Source organism: Cyclopterus lumpus, chromosome 3, assembly GCF_009769545.1.
Source record: "Cyclopterus lumpus isolate fCycLum1 chromosome 3, fCycLum1.pri, whole genome shotgun sequence".
Lineage (NCBI taxonomy): Eukaryota > Metazoa > Chordata > Actinopteri > Perciformes > Cyclopteridae > Cyclopterus > Cyclopterus lumpus.
In genome coordinates, this window is record NC_046968.1 from 15,292,350 (window position 1) to 15,309,607 (window position 17,258).

The 17,258-nt window shown below is 40.7% G+C and overlaps 1 protein-coding gene across 3 annotated transcripts; it reads right to left on the minus strand.

The window, feature by feature from the left end:
• Nucleotides 1–2,918: 2,918 nt before the first annotated feature.
• Nucleotides 2,919–14,483, minus strand: myzap (myocardial zonula adherens protein). 3 transcript variants are annotated; one of them, XM_034527315.1, is made up of 14 exons: nt 13,992–14,483; nt 13,210–13,290; nt 9,899–9,991; nt 9,042–9,206; nt 8,853–8,945; nt 8,630–8,743; nt 8,375–8,527; nt 8,084–8,209; nt 6,744–6,872; nt 6,565–6,659; nt 5,878–5,983; nt 5,081–5,164; nt 4,756–4,862; nt 2,919–4,654 (listed from the first exon to the last, which is right to left on the minus strand). In XM_034527315.1, the coding sequence occupies exons 1-14, from the start codon at nt 14,064–14,066 to the stop codon at nt 3,826–3,828; spliced, it is 2,250 nt and encodes a 749-aa protein (XP_034383206.1). In that variant the 5' UTR covers nt 14,067–14,483; the 3' UTR covers nt 2,919–3,825. The 3 variants fall into 3 exon arrangements, with proteins under 3 accessions (XP_034383206.1, XP_034383215.1, XP_034383196.1); XM_034527324.1 differs by having other exon boundaries at nt 4,756–4,817; nt 8,375–8,539; XM_034527305.1 differs by having other exon boundaries at nt 8,375–8,539.
• Between the last annotated feature and the right edge of the window lie 2,775 nt (nt 14,484–17,258).

Consider the following 17,258-nt stretch of genomic DNA (forward strand, 5'->3'; position numbering starts at 1 on the left):
CGGGGAAGAGTACTGGGCATCCTCTTCACTTCTTGGTTGTCTGTGAAGGGCGTTCTAGTTGACACGGTGCAGCAGTGAGAGTGCTGTATGTCCTGGTTTTACAGCCCTGGGTGACTGTGTTAGCACGGCACCGGCAGTCAGAGCTCGACAGAGGAGGGGGTGCTTCCCATTGGAGGGGTGCCATTTTGACTCAAGTTGTTAGCTTAGTGGACTCAATTACTGAATGTTCTCCTCCGCGAACCACCACCTTAACATGGAGGAGTTTGAGTGGCTCAGTGATCCTGAGAGCTATGTTGTCCGGGGCATCCGCCCATGGTAGGGTCTCCCATGGGAAGAGGTCTCGGGGGAGAGTCAAGACCAAGAGCGGTTCAAAAAACACAAGGGCGAGGCGGCAAAATGCGTCACATGATTTAAGTGGCCCTTATTAAACTCAAGTGAACTCAGCTGTTTGACATCTCTGTGTTCTGGCCTGGTTGAATTCTTAATTTTATGGCTGTGCTTTACTTGTTGCATCTAATGCGTTATTTTTTTACTAAAATGGCACATGCTGAGGTTGTACTTAGGTACATGAAAGTATACATTTCTGTACTAATTAGTGTATGGCCCTGGGTCTTATCATCAAACTAGATAACATATTAACATTGTTTATAATGTTAGTGTGATTATAGCATAACAAGCTAGCTGGTTAGCGTTATTAGACATAAGTTATTAGACATAAGTTATTAGACATAAGTTATTAGACATAAGTTATTAGAAATTATAATTGCCCTCTTTACAACTACCACCATGGATAGCTTGCTCATCGATTGTAAGCAAGTGACTACGGCTAACATGTTAAAGACATTTACCTAACGTTAGCTAGGCTAACTTGTAGGGAACGTTGCCTCATCTGTGAAAAGCAAGCTAACATTGGCCAAGTCAACGCCACATCTTACCATCATACCACTGTCACCAGTTGGTGGTTTCCCAAATAAGTCAGACATTTGTAAATATTTTAATGCACCTTTCCTCCATATCATCTTTTTCTTCCTGAGCTTTTCAACTCCACCTTTTTAAAGGATTTACGTTTTGGTGCCGGTGCCATGCTGCCAGCTCGCGCTAAAAAATGGCATTGTATGTGAGCGAGTGACGCAAGTGTTGAGTAGGCTAGAGTGATTGACATTTAATAACACCTAAAACAAAGTTAGACTGACAGAAGAGATTAAATGAGTACAGACAATGGAAACCATGAGTGTGAAAACAGATCGCGAGGAGTAAATGTGCGTCAGTGACTATTGACTATTAGAGTCAATTTAACGTGTTCTGTGATGCATAGAATATAGTCGTAGACGGTGATGTCAGAGGGTGGGCCGGTTGGTGATGGAGGTGGGCCGGTATTGAACCACCCAACCCCTATGGCCAGCCCACCCCTGGGTACAGCTGTGTCCTCTCTATTTCCTCTCAGAGTTCAACATTTGGCTGCTGCTGCACAGTTGAAAAAAGATTATATATATATATATTTTACATTTATTTATAATATATGTATATATATATATACTATATATGTATGTGTGTGTGTGTGTGTGTGTGTGTGTGTTTACCAGGTCAGATCACAGTGCACTCTATAATCCTCTCTTCTTATCAGAATCCCTCAAACTAATCAAAACAAGTATAGCACATGTACTTTGTGATCTGAAGCAGGACTGAATGTACTTTACTGATAATATTATCTACTACATATTTTTACCTCATTGTTTCAAAGCTTTGGAGTTTTTTGACAATCTACAAATGTTTTTGCAACATCAGTGATATTAACAAATTATCAATGGGTCTTTCGTCATTGGACAACATGTAAAGAAATCGAAATTACAAAAACATTTGGTTTAGTGATTATATACATATTATATAATATTGCATTGCAAAGCCTATGTACTGTATATAATTTACAGTTAAGTAAACTAGAACAGACAGTTCTTAACATGTAGTAACTGAGGTTTTGCTTGAGTTCAGAGTTTATGCATGCCAATAAATGTGAAATTTAATCATTAGAAATGGATGGAATACACATAACATTTCAGCCTGTTTTGTGTTTCTAACGAGCTATGATAAATTCAGACAGAGTGATCCCCATCAAAGAACAATGTATATGCTATAGGCTTCGGGCTTTAAAATATGTATGAGGTTGCACAGTATTAAAGTGCTGACACAATCATGATGCCTATGTACTTATACAGTAAAGTCTTTATTATCCGAACATACGATGGCCTCTTATCATTCGTCGCAGTATGATATGTATCGTTAAAGAAAATGCTGATCATAAAGCTTTTCCAAACACAGTTGTGGCAGTGCAGATAACAGCTGGATAATACTTGTGCCTGTGGCTCAGGATTGGCAGTCACCGTAATAAGGTCAATATCTTTAAAGTGATTGAACAGTCTTTCATCAGCACATACATTTACTTAACATTATATTACTATATAACCCTGTTGCCAATTCAAAGAGATTCATCCCACCCCCAGTATCAGAGAGTAGGCCGTTCATAAAGGCACAACGCATGTTAATAAATATGTTGTACATAATGTGACAACATCTAAATAATATTAATAAAATGTGTACAGTGCCAATATAAAATTATATGAATAGAGACATAATACCTGTATCAACCCAAGACTGAATGCTCATAGCTCTTTGAGCAACATAAGTAGACTTCATTCAATATAAACAAAACAAATATAATCTTTCACTACATTACTTACAAAATATTTATACAGAGCATTTAGATTATTTACACCCTACAGCAAGCAACATTTTTATTTTCATTAATAGTGCTATGTTAAAACATAGGCTAAAACAACCTACATAAGACTTTTTATATCATCAACCAGACGTGATAGTGAAATAACTAATATGCATGTCATAAATGGTCATTTTTAAAAACATAACTCACAGTGAAAATAAGAATAAAGACAAATGATTTTAAAGGATTCATTCAACATTTTAGGAATTACGCTTCTTTGGTTACTTTAGAGGAAAAGATCGATACCTCTGACGATGGTAAATGTAACTGCACTTGAACTACAGAAACATATAACTGGACAGTCAAGATGTACAGATTAGCTTCATGCTAAGATAACTGCAGCTGCATATTGTTTAGCGGCGATAAAGACTGGAAACATGTATCTAAATTAATCTACCAGCACGTGTATTTGCCATTTGATGGGGGTTTCTGGACCAGACTATTTCTTGACTGGCATCAGTGACTCACGTCTCTACAGTCCCCCCCATAACCCCTGTAATATGGAGAATTGGCGATACACTTCAGTTACCCTTCCTCACCAGCTTTAGGAAGTAGGACCATCAGTTTAAAAGTTTTAGCCAATTTGTGTATCGTGTAATGCAGCCCCGCTATGTGTCTTGTGAGATTTGGAACTTCAGCTCTGTCATTATCCTGAACATCTTGACCCGAAACATTACCATTGGGTAGCATATCCTTCGTTGTATGAAATCTTGTTATTTTATCTGTCTTTTTACAAACTTCTGACGAGGTTGGTGAAAAGTAGTGAAAAGTGCATGAGGTTGCACTGTAGATCCACTCATCCCTGAGGCATTCACTGCCACTTGGGTTGCAGCTAGCAAGTGAGTTCAAAGCTGCGTTTTCTAATGTCATCAAACCCTCATCGTTCCTGACAAAACGGTTTAGAACCCAAACAAGCTTAGAGGCTTCGATGCGATCGCTCAGGCTAAATTTCACTTTGTTTGTTTTTGAACAACACCTGCGGCGGGCTAGCTCTTTCCTTCTGTTTTTATTCTTTATGCTAAGCAAAATGTCGAACTATTCCTTCAAGATCACTCAATCTTTTTGGTTATTTCCAGAAGTTTCATGAACGGTGTATCAACTTGAGGGGCTCTTGTTCTTGGTTGATAAAAGAGCATAGAAGAGAATTCCTCAGGACTCGATCGTGTGTCTGTGTTTGTTTCTGCGTCAACCTCATCTCTGCCTGACTGGACTGGACTCACAGTAGGTTCAGAACCAGATGGGCGGGTGTAGGAGAACGTCGATAGTGAGGGGTTGTGCTGCAGGAAACGGCTGTACTGGACAGGAGTGTATCTCAGTAAACTGGACTCCAGTCTGCTTGGTGGGGGGTTAATAGATGTGTACGTCCTTGGTTGGGTGGGCATTGTTAGATAATGAAATGGATGTTGAACGTGAGAGCTAGGGGATGAAGGTTGAGTTGAGGACAGAGGTTGTATTAGGAATGAAGGAAGGGTGGGTGGTACAGGTAGAGTGGGTGGTACAGGTAGAGCGGGTGATACAGGTGGAGTGGGTGATAGCATTTGTGTTGGGGATGAAGGTAGAGTGGGTGATAGAGGTTGTGTTGGGGATGAAGGTAGAGTGGGTGGTACAGGTGGAGTGGGTGGTACAGGTGGAGTGGGTGATACAAGTAGAGTGGGTGATACAGGTGGAGTGGGTGATAGCAGTTGTGTTGGGGATGCAGGTAGAGTGGGAGATAGAGGTTGTGTTGGGGATGAAGGTAGAGTGGGTGATACAGGTAGAGTGGGTGGTTTCATTGGTGGTGGTGGTGGTGGTGGAACAGGTGGATGGTGTTGTATGGGATGAAGATGAGTTGGTTCATACAGAACAGGAAGTTCAACATCATGCCTTTGTGCTTCACGTCTGCAGATGCACAGTTAGACATCAGAGTAAGAAACCACCTCGAAATGAAACACCAAATATAACCCGGTGCTACTGAATATGTTTCTCTGTCTTCTTCTCACCTGGGGAGCAGATCGCAGCCTACTCCTATCTCCCTTATTTCCAAAACCTCTCGTGGTCTATTCTGTGTGGACATAAAATACTTCAGCTTGTCTTCTAATTCATTATTCTGGGAAAGAAGAAAGAGGAAACAACACTGTCAGGTCAGGTACATGCAAAGATCTGCAGTCACTTAACATGTCAAAGTGACTGAGGTGCAGTGACGCGAGGAAACCACACAGACGTTGCACAAAGTTCAGGTGATCGATTGCTCAGCAGCCCAGACAGATTACACACCACACCAAAATAAAAGCACACAGTAAACACACATTGAAGGAATTGTCTTACCTCACACTCCACTATCGCGATTCTGTCCAGAAGCTCTGAGATGAACATGTCCTTCTGAGCTACTTGAGCTCGCAGTGATTCAACCTTCATAGATTAAAGATTGAAAACAATGTTCACGTGTTTTCAGTCAGACCTTTTCTCTGCTCTGCAACATTGTTGGGATGATTTCCTAATCGTTTTTATTGAAATCTTTCTGAAAATAACTGTGTTTTAGTTCACTAATCATAGGGAAAATAGTCATGGAATTAAATTACTTTATGTATGTCTGGCTGACCTGCTGTGAACTCACTACAATACTTTCCAAGTTGCATTAGCAATTCATTGCAAAGTGTAATAATTGAACACTGTCTCTATTTGACCCAATATACAGTATATTAGAACAAAGAAATGTTCTAGAAATTATTCAGTAATTAAAGAGCCGTAGAATAAACCGTTACAGTTGAAAAAAGTCCATACAACCCTTCAAGAATGATCCTGATAACTGGAGTATGATGGACACTGAATAAAAGGATGAACGTTTTGGAAAACCAAAATGTGTTATGAACTCTTGAGGGACCAGTAAAGACTCTCACAGTGCCCTTTATCTTCCGATCATCTAAACCACTAGGCCAGCACAACGCTCCACCCTTTCTTGACTTTGGTTCTGATCAAGTTTGATATGCCTTGTGTGCATTGAACTCCTCCACACTCTGGTTGGTAAACACACTTTCACTACTTCAGCTGACACTCATGCATCCACACCCATTATCAAGCCACAAGAAGAACAGAGGTACTGCAGATAATACAACTCTCCCCACCTCCTCGATCATTCCTTTGACTTTTCTCTGCTGGCAGAACACCATGTCGTTCAAGTGTTTGATTCTTTCACGGAGGTCCACAGATTCAGATTGCAGCTCTTTGGACCTAAGCAGAACCAGGAACCAGTTAAACCCACATTTAAATCCATCATGCTGGTGAAAAAGGATTTTTATGGAAATGTGCAGCCGCTTCAGCAATTCTCCAATCAAGAATAATAAACTTTAGAAGGAAAAAAGGAAACAGCACACTGATTGATTTGCAGTCTTTAAAGGAACATTGTGTAACATTTAGGGCGATTAATTGGCAGAAATGGAATATTATATGCAAAACTTAGTTTTTATCTACGGAGGGAGCCATGTTTCTACAGCAGCCCCGAACGAATAGACGCGAGCGAGAGCCATTCGTGTTTTTTCATTATCTAAAGGCAGGAAGGCGACCAAACCTCTATATTAAACATGCCCAAATTATTAAAGATTGTAGTATTAATAAACTCTGACATTACTGGTGCTTTTTATTTGTACTTTTTATGTTTTTATGTCATTTAATATTGCACAAGACCAAGCTAGATTTTCCACTGCTCTCTGTTGGGCTGAGGTCCCTCACCGAGGCTGACATGCAGTTTAAAGCTCAGGAAAAAGAAAGGATTCGTCACATGGTGTTTTTTTAAGTGGGCATTCTTTCTGTACCTTTTGACTGTAGTTCCATCAGTTGTGTCATTCAGCTCCACCAAGCGGAGCCGCTGTTCAAGTTCCTGCAGCTTCTTCTGGAGTTGACTCTTTTCCTGTGAAAATGTGTTTTGATTGTCAGTTTTGTACATCTGCAAGAAGTGTAGATATATCTTTGACATGTTAAAATATTGCCTTACCTTTCCCATACAGTCCAATAGGCGCTCCACTTCAATAATCCTCTGGTCCCTCTCAGCAATCTTAGCCTCTGCAATTCTGATGTTGCTTTCTGCTTCCTCCAGTCGCCTGATGTACTCATCGAGTTGGGCCTGTGTGAGTGGACATACATTTTGGGATTAGATGATGGACTGCTTTTAAAACCGCTCATCAAACGTCAGTGTTGTGGCGTCGTTGTGCTGTAGACTTCCTAAATGGAGGACTATGTCATGACCAAAAACCCAATGTCAGGACTCAGCCAGCCGGACTCCCTCCTCAGCCCATTAACACAGTGACACCCGGTACCTCAGAGCGCGCTGCCAGGGAGCTACGGGCTTGGAGGCGGGGACAAGCCAGGGGCGCTCCAACTCACACCTGAAGCCACTCAGCTCGTCCCACGGCTGCAGCTCGTCAGCTCGTTGTATTCGGGGGGGGGGCTGTCTGTGCTGACGTTGCGAGTTCGTGCCATGATGTCCGTGGACTTTCCTCCTTGTGTCGTCACTGAACTTTCCCTCGTGTCTTTGCTGACTTTTTTTGTGTGGAGTATTTTCTTTGAGTTTTTGGGGTTTGATGTTCGATCACCCGTGGACTAAGGGGACACTTTGAGTTTTTTGTGTTTCTTTTCTAAGCGACTTGTTGTGCTCAATAAACTACGCCGTGTGTTCGGCTAGAACTAAACCTTGCTGTTGTCGTGCGCTTGGGTCAGAGACAAACCATAACAACCCAACCAGTGCAAGTTTCACACTGTATGACACACTTAAAACAAACAAACATGCAAACCATATAGGTGCTTCTCAAATTGATCTGAAAGATCCACATTCCCATAAAAACACCAACAGAATAGAAATATAATTCCTCTTTATTCACCTCTTTTATCCCCATTCATATACTGTATATGGGTGTCTGTATAAGTGAACCATGAACAAATTATAAAGTATTCAAAGGGCACTGCAGAGGTGAATTGTATGTGTGGGAAAAATAGGCAATAACGATGTTAACAAATAAATCCGACAATGCACAGGCAGTTTAGCAGATGTGGTCTTGAAATGAAATCCAGAGTCCTCTTTGTCTGAGAGTAAAGAGGTGATCGATTTCAAGAAGAGAACAAGGCCTTCAAAAAGTGGTCTTGAGATAAGACTAATCTCGAGTACTACAACACTGAATGTAGCATCTACCTTTTTGTCAATTAGAATACATTTTCACTGCATCACAATGTGTCGAGTAAGTCATCCTCACGCGTCCATCCTGTTCATGAGACATACAGTCTGGTATCTATTGGCACATTGTGTGTTTCGTTCATGAATAAGGAGTAAAGAATGCAGACCTGTAGGTTTTCAATCTCCTCCCTGTGTTTCCGTTGCTCCTCTTGCAGCTTCTCCTTGTACTCCTGCTGTAGCTTTGCTGAGAGCTCCTCCAGCGCCTGATTGTTGGCCTCCCGTGCAGCCTCCACCTGGAAATTTCAAAATGTATTGCATACTGCTTTATCATAAATCGTTGACATTGGGGTTGTTTGCTGTCTAAGGGAATGTGCCAGTACAGGTGTTTTTACTGTAATGTATTGAGTTGTGTGGATGCATGAGGGTTTGTGTGAATGAGGACGGAGAGATGTAATTACCTGCAGTCTCAGACTCTGGTTTTCAATCTGCGTGGCTTCCAGCTCTTCCTCCTTATCTCTGAGCTTTTCTTGTGTTTTCTCACAGGTGCTCCGCAAACTTTTCACCTCGTCTCTCGTGTCCACTCTTTTCTGACAGTTCTCCAGAACAGATTTCTGCAGAGGAAACTTCTTTTAGTTATCAAGCCGGCCCTCTCTTTGATGGCATGCAGCTGTCATGAACCCGCTCTCACAGAATCAGTGATATTGATTTGTTACCTGCAGGCCGATGTTAGCAGATATAAGGGAGCTGTTCATCTGATCGAAGCTTTCCATGGCCGTGGTCCGGATCCTCACCTCTGACTCCAGACTCCTCTGATGTGAATTGGCATCCTGCACACACACACACACACACACACACACAGGGCACATTGCATTTTCACATGTTCAGCTTCACAGACTGGAGTTCGGAGCAGTCTCACAGTGTTACATCATTTATTACCTTAATATCCTGTGAAAGCTTTTGCATCGATTGCTGCATTCCTCCGAACTGCCCGTACATCCGCTCTCTCACCTTCTCCAACGAATCTCTCACCTGGATACACAAAACATACAGATATCATCCACACTCCATTCCACGCAGCCTTGCGTAGATGATCTGTTTATCTGTTATCTGTTAGTTTCCACTCACCTCCTTGATGTACTTCATCTCGTCCTGAAGGTGATTGACCGTCCACTCTCGCGCCATCACCTCCTGCTGTCTGTCCGAACCCGTCCTCTGCACCACGCCGTACACTTTGGGCCCATGATTCTCCTGTGCGGTCTCTAGAGCCCCATTGGTCATGTCGCTGAGGTGCTGAGGGAGACAGAATCGCACCGGTCAGGTTTCTGCAGCCACCCTCCACTGAGGCCGACTTCTACCGTCTACTGCGTGTTTGTGCATTGGTGTGTTCGTTTATGTGCTCAAATGTTCACTTTGAACTGCATCACATAGTTGTGTGTTTGTGCTGAGTATGTACACTTGATCAGGTATTTCCAGTATTACTGCTGCTGAGCGCTGGAAACAGGAGGCTGGGAACAACCAGTGAAAAAGAAGTGCAGGGTATCATGTTTCTGCAACCCAGTAAATGAGCTGCCGTGTGTCCGCCTATTGTACCTCTAGCAGCCTACTGATGCACACCAGCCGAGAAGAAGTGCAGCATTTTAAACAATGCACAAACTAAATAACAAATGACAGTTATAGTCCTGGCCACCAATAAAAGACAGAACTGAAATTTAGAGATTCAATTTCTTTCAATATTTTAGTACCGTAGTGCAGGAAGCACATGTTTTGTTTGGAGATTAGAAAGAATGATCTATAGCTACAAAGATAGACATCAGACGAGGGATTTGTTACAGTCAACGACAAGCATATGTTGAATACATTATTAATGACAGCCTTAAGGTGCATGCACAGAAAGGTGTTTTTACAAAAGGATGTCAGTGACACATGCAGCAGTGGCAGTGTCATGCTTATTATTCATGTGTTGGATTCATGCGGCTGTCTACCTGCTGAGGGGATTCCCTGCCAGCTGGCCTCTCTCTTTGAATCAGCCCATTCTTCTTCTTCAATGCCCCATTGACATCCTTCTCTTTCTCAGCCTTCAGAAAGAAAAGAAATACAATGTTCACACAAATGTTTAAAATTAGTTTTATTATTCTGTGTAAACATTCTTTATTAGACCTTCCAATTAGCAATGTGCCTGTTGCAATACTGTCCTTGTGTCTGGTCACATCTAGGTGCTCTCTCAACAAGACCCAGAAGGCAAGCAAACAAACTGTTTTAAAAAAGTCATAAAGTCATAAAGCCCGCACACAAAAACATTTGGATAAATGATCTAAAACTAAACTAAAATATATAGAGAGTCCAGGCGCTAGATACAAGGTGTAATATACACATACAAGTAGAAAACTATGGAACATAATACAATTAAGAAAAGCTTCTTCCAGTCAAGATATAAAAAATATATATACACTGTGTATATATATATATATATATATATATATATATATATATATATATATATATATATATAGATAGATAGATAGATAGATAGATAGATATACATATACAGTAGATAGATAGATAGATAGATATATAGATAGATAGATAGATAGATAGATAGATAGATAGATAGATAGATAGATAGATAGATAGATAGATAGATAGATAGATAGATAGACAGACAGGTGTCAGTCTCCCCATCTCTCAGAGATAAGAGGGAGGTGGAGCTAAAACAAAGTCGCCAGTGTTGTCTTGTAGACAGAGCCACGCCTTATTCCACCATTTCATACACAGGACATGCTGTTGAGGAATGGTGAATGCCTGCTAATAAGCGGACGTGAATTCCAGCAGATGGGAGATAAGAACAGCCATGTTTATGTTTCAACATCACTGCAGCTCAGAATAACAATGCTCTATCTGCGGTCACTTTAGTTGTGACTTTTACAATGTCAATATTTGACTCCACTGGTCGACAATGTTAACCTGACTATAACTGAAACTGAAGCAATGTGATACTGAAAGAAAACTAGTTTTTCTTTGCCTTGAGAAGCATGAACTCTGCACAAACTCACTGACTCCCAGAATCATGTAAAGATGCAAAAACGACTCAAAGACACTCTTTTGAAATAACTATATGTTGTTGTCAAACATTTTACTATGTCATTTGTTAACTGACTGCTTTGTCTTATGAGTGAATTAATAAGGACTCAACTGATTAGATTAGCTCTCATGTATCTCTTTGTGCTGAATGTTGTTCACGTTGAAGAGACCATTGTGGAGATTAAATTTAATGTATGTGTAGAAACTTCTATATGTAACAACTGTGTCTAAGTCCATTTTCTGTGTGTCATGGTGTATATGTTTTATATCACATCTCGTCCATAGTCACTGGTTGGATTGTGTTCATGGTGTGTCAGTTTGCAGGACACACCCTTTTGATTTTATGTTAAATAACCACATTAACCAGCGTTCCCACTGAAGCATAATATCTCTAGCAGAGGATGTCTCTGTCATATCCTTCCTCCATGATTAAGTTCACACCTTCACTTTTTCCTTTCTTTTCACAAAGTCACAAAAATCAAAAAGGTGCAACTGATCTACATTTGACCTTCCCTCTAGATTACATCTCACATTTAAGTTTGAGCAACTTCAGCGGAGATTTGTCTCACATTGGCTAAAAAAGAAAAAAGGGACATTAATGTTACATGTGTAAAAGTAATTAATGTAAAAAGTGGACTGTTAAATCGTCTCTGCTGTGTCCCTTTTGAACGTTGTGCTGGTACTTGCACTAAATGCTGTTGCAACAACAACAGAGATACGCGTCATAGCTACTGCAGCAGCGCGTGCACAGAGCACTCAGCTCAGCGCTGAATGCATAATCCACACAGTTCTACAGTTTAACATGCACATTATGTATTAGATGGCTTATCTTGAATGAAAACATATTTTCAGGGCCAGGATCATCACACTTTTTGTGTTTTTGGGAAACCTTTGAAACTTATAGCAATAGTTTTAAATGTTCCTTTTGGGAAATACATTTATTCCCTTTCTTTCTGATTCTTAGATGAGAGATTGAGCTGGTTAGCTTAGTTTAGCAGACTGGAAACAGGGAAACTTATCTGGACCTGTCCTAAGTTAACAAGCACCTCTAAAGCTTATTAATTACACATAACCCTCTGCCATAAAACAGCAAGTTTTTGTAAGTGTTAAACAAACTAGATAACACACATTAATATGTCAACTATAAAAGTGCTGGTAGGCAGATTAAGGGCAGCTGTTTCCAGCCTTTTACAGTATTTGTGCTACCTCTCTAAGTTCTCCCTACCAATTTCATTGCACCTCAGGCCTCAGTTGTTTGTCTTTAATACATAAAAGGTGCCACGCTGCTGTTAGAGCTGTAGCTCTGTGCGGAATGAGCTGCAGTAAACAGACACTGATGCACACGTCATCATCGAGCACATGGCTGTTACTCCACTTCGTGTTCACTCTTGACCAGACTGTCCTATGTCATCAGTTTCAATAGTCATGGCCAAACCCTCGCAAAAGGAAGCACAAACAGAGATTGTGGGGGCGTGCTATCAGTGCAGAGTGTGGAGGTGTGGTCACTAAACAAATACCATACTAAGGATTCAGCACATTAAGGACCAGAAACCCTCTCAATGCCATCAATAAGCATCGTATCACAATCAGTTCTCACACTCTCTCTGTCAAAGGAAGGGGCAGAGCCACCTACAGCAAACACACACACAGCCTGCAGCATACTCACAATCATAGTCCACACAGCACTAACAGACATGAAGACTGGGCAGAATGTACTTCAGTAAGAACATGCACATTAGTATGATATGTGTGTTTAGCTACCAGCGTTTGACTTCATACTGTGTCTCAGATGTTTCAGGTATAAATATATTGTGTTTCCATTTTAAATATTTTCTATCGTATGGAATAGATTTACAACACAGAGTCGGACTTTAGCTTTGAAGTAAATGTGAAACAGCTGTGTTTGCATTATCACACCGACACATATACACACCCATTTGTTATGATTGTATAACTGGTCCAGATGATAAAATACATATAATCTCAGTGGCTACACCATCTTTCTTTATTTGTATTATATGATGAATATAGGTTGTATTTTCAGTGCTTATCATTCTCCCACATCACTATTTTGAGAGTTTCCTTGGTAAGTGTGGTTTAAGTTAACTATATTCATTAAACCTCTATCTAAATAGTGGCTGTCAAGCAAGACTTATAGGCAGGATGCAGAATGGCGAATTGTAGAATGTCAATGAGGGAGATATATTCGACTTACTGTGTCTGAGTTTGTGGTTTTCGTCTCTGTGTGTCCATTATCTCCTGCATGTAGAGTTAACCTGAGGCGCCTGGTCCTCCTCTGAGAAAAACAAACAGACAAAAAGCAAATAAATTATGCTCTGCACACAATATGATGTTAGCATTAAGTCATCGGGAGAAAATATAGAAGAGTTGACATTGAAACATCACTGAAACTGAGGGACACAATGGTGTGTTTATTTATAGTCAATGGAAACAGAGCTGCAAACAAAGTGTATGTAAATGCTCCAAAACTGTGCTTACGGATATATGTAAAATGTACACCACAATGAGTGCTTTGTTTGGTTGTTCCCCAAAAAAGAAACTGCAGTGAGGAACATACACATACTCTGTTTCCTAAATCACAATAGGATCTTTCTCCATTAGAAAGCATTGGGAATAAGTTTAAAGGCCTGTTTAGTACAAAGACCGGTTTCATCTGAGAGCTGTTCAAATAAACATGACAGCCATGCCTCCTGCACACTCAGCTCACATTACGTGCTCCTGCAAGTGAACACATCCTATTACAAACCTTTAGATGATCAGGGAACAGAAAATGTTAGTTGGGAAATGTAACTCACTGTATACAGACAATAAACAAGTGGCTACAGAGTTAAAAGGAAACAGGGGACAAACAAAAGAAGGGGGGGGGGTGGGGGGGGGGGGCGGCACTGGACTGCAAAACACAGAGGAGAAGGGAGAGAGAGAATGGGGGAGACAGAAGGAGAGTTTCAGGGCCCCGCCTCATTTAGGACTTCTTACCTCACTTGAAGAATCTAGAGAGTCCTCTGTTGTGGTGGTGGTGGAAACAGTTCGCCCTGAACCGTAGCGAAGCATGTCTCCTCTTCTGTCCACTCCTCGGTTCTCTTCCTCTCCCTCTCCGGACCTCCTCCCTCCCTTCCTCTCACTGCTCCTTCCTGAGTTCTGCTCAGACTCTGTGCGACCATCTGCCCCTGGCTCCAGCCAGGGAAAAGGGGGGAAATTCCACTCTGTCAAGTCTGGTATTAGTGGGAGTCCACAGGGCAGAGGTTTCCAGTCCGCCTGTGAAATGATCAGGTGAAATCCAGTCCCAAGCTCAACACAACTGTGTCATTGTCTTAATTACAGCCTGACTGCTCCTAACTCCACCTGGATGACAGGCTCTTCGGTCTATCAGCAACCTCTCTGCCTCTTTCTTTCTCTCTCTGTTTCTCTCTCTCGCTCTCTCTCTCTCTCTGAGTGACTCTGCATTCCCATCAGACCTGTCAGGCCACATTTCAGCTGCCTCTCTGGTCTGTGCCTCCAGCCCCGAGAGCAGGACTTTCACAGGGAGGGGCCTCTTTCTTGGGCTGATACAGGTGGAGCCCTTCTTATCAACAGGAGGAGCTGGTAGTTCACAGTCCGAATTGTGTATTGTATTGGTGCTTTGAATACGTCTTCCAGCACTGCCGCTGTGAGAATGAAAAGCTCTTCTTCCTATTACATAGAGTCAGACATAATAACCTTATACTAAAGGTACAGGAGGTGTATTGTAATACAGGAGTTGTTTAAGCCAATGCATTATTAATATTGTTGATAGTGGATACTGATGAAAAGGAAGACAACGCAGCAAACATTATTGTTACCTTCTGCCTCACAACTACACCTTCATTCCGTTTTACATGATAAATTTACACTCATCAGATTATAATCACTCATCCTGTCAAATATCTTCAAGAAATGGGCAGACAATCCTAACAGCCGGATCACATTCCTTGTATGAATGGACTGCAGTCACTCCCTTTTAACAGAAACTACTCGAGTCACAAAGGATTAAAGAGTCAAGTTTAAAGGCTGAAGTTGCAAAGCAAGTGCTTGTTCAACATTATTTTTCAACAAAGATCAGTTGTTAGATAATGTCAACATTTTTCAATAAATATGAAAATAAAAATGTCCAGAACGACATAAGAGGCATTTCTACAGGTCTGAGTTGTTAATCAGTAGCCAGACTTCAAACAAATGGTATTTCTTTACCTCGGCTATCAGTGAGCCGGGCCTCTGGCCCAGTCCAATGCCATGTGGAAATCCTCTCCCATAAACATATCGTATCCAATTCCAGTTGTGATTGTGCTCTCACTGTTTCTAAAATAGGATGCTGTGTTAAAGATTAAACTAGCCATCAGATCTCTGAAGCTGAGATGATTAGTTGATTAATCCTGCTTTCAGGCTTGTTAGATGTGATGATTTGATGCTTTTCCTTATTTTAAATCATAGTAAACTAATATAAATTGGTGCTTTGGTGTATTTGTTGCACAAATCAAGCAATCTTTAGGTGTAATTTGGGGTATTTATCACAATATTATATATTTTAGTGATTGTTGCAGCCCTATAGAATAGTTACAAATGTGCTCTACCTCAACCAACTACAACAGTATAATTCAGAAAACACATTAATGTATCAGTTTAAAAAATATGATGATGTTATAATAGTTAAACACTCACAAGGGGCATTTGAGATACTTTACTTGCGGTACATTTGCCTTATCTTTTACTTGTAGTATTGCAATAAATTACCATTAATGTGGCTGTATAGCTACTGAGTGCTTTCTCAACCTCTGGACGATGAATAATAATACAAATTATTATAATTATTAATTATTAAGTGATAATAAGTCCGTAATAAGTGATAACTAGGAGTAAATTGCGTATTGCAGGTGTTTGATATTCTCTCCTGTGTGGGGGCAGTTGCTTGTGCAGGATTTTGCTGTTGAAACCCAAAACAATAACTGTTGTCTGTTCAAATTTAGTTTGACTTGCATTTTAATGATTGCTTGACAGAAAAGCACAATTACAACTGCTGACAGGCACTGTGCTGTCTGTGGTGAAATGGCACAGCTTCACAATGCTGCACTGTTTTCAGGAATGTGTGGAAAAGCAACTGACAGTCGTAGTTTACCTTTATAGCATTTAGGGATTATTCCGTTAGAGATGCAATTAGTACAACTTTTATTGTAATTATTTGTGTTTCCACAAAGAGAGTTTCCTTGCTGAGCGGGGTTGGGACAGTAAGACAAAGGCAAACACTGTTGATTTAGAAGATCCTTAAATGAGTTGTGTAACTGCTGAAGCCTCATTATCTTTGGCTGAAAAGTTTTTGTATAAAATTAGGACGGTGGATGTTATTGCGTGAAGTATTAAAATAGACCTGACCCGATGTGAACCAAGCTTTAAAAACCTGAACAGCTTAATGGATCTTTAATCTCTGATAAAGCACGTGTTCAGTGAGATAAGTGACCAAATCCATAAAGGGAGTGGCACATTGGGCTGGTTGTTGACTGTAGGCCTACGGTAGTAGAGGATCAATTATATTCTCCTCTGTTATCTTTTGTATAGCTCAGGCCTTTGATGATTGATACTGTGACTGTTAAGCCTCGCAATAACTAAAGATAATTGGACACTAATCTGATCATCTTTAAGGTTATTTAATCCAAATCTGTGTGTCAATTTCACAAAACAAAGCCTCCACATAATTAATTTAATTCTGAACAAGAGTTTCCTTTGTTACTTTAAAGAAATGGACTGTAAAATACAGATAGTATAACTCTTTGTTGATCATAAAAGAAAACATGAGTGACTCAAAACACACACGGCCTGAAAGCAGGTTTGTCCTGCTGTACGGAGGTATTCACTGCCGAGGTGTTCAGAGGATGTTTACCTTGGTGTCATTGTTCACAACCTGAGCAGCGTCACTTGTATTACTCAACACAACAACTCAATACAACTTTGTGGGTGTCGATCTACAAATAAGATTAATATGACGCTATATTCAGGTTGGACAGCTATAGAGGTTGCTGAACTTACAAATATACCTCTCACAACATTCGGTAAACATCACAAATATAATCACTCACAAAAGTATTTACATATTATTTGTGTAGGAGACAGACTCCCTCCTTCATGTCCCTTTGGGTCTGCAGAGGTCTGACAGCTCGGCCTGGTGATAATAACCAGCCTCCACTCCTACACCATTACCTGTTTGCCACGTCATTATTAATGCTGTTTATGCAATTA

Bases quoted from the DNA above. Each gene is read 5' to 3' on its own strand.
- myzap (XM_034527305.1), bottom strand. From the start codon at position 14,066: ATGCTTCGCTACGGTTCAGGGCGAACTGTTTCCACCACCACCACAACA. The intron at 6,660-6,743 runs GTAAGGCAATAT...ACATTTTCACAG, and splicing joins TATTGGACTGTATGGGAAAG to GAAAAGAGTCAACTCCAGAA. The intron at 5,165-5,877 runs GTGGGGAGAGTT...TAATCTATGAAG, and splicing joins TCAAAGGAATGATCGAGGAG to GTTGAATCACTGCGAGCTCA.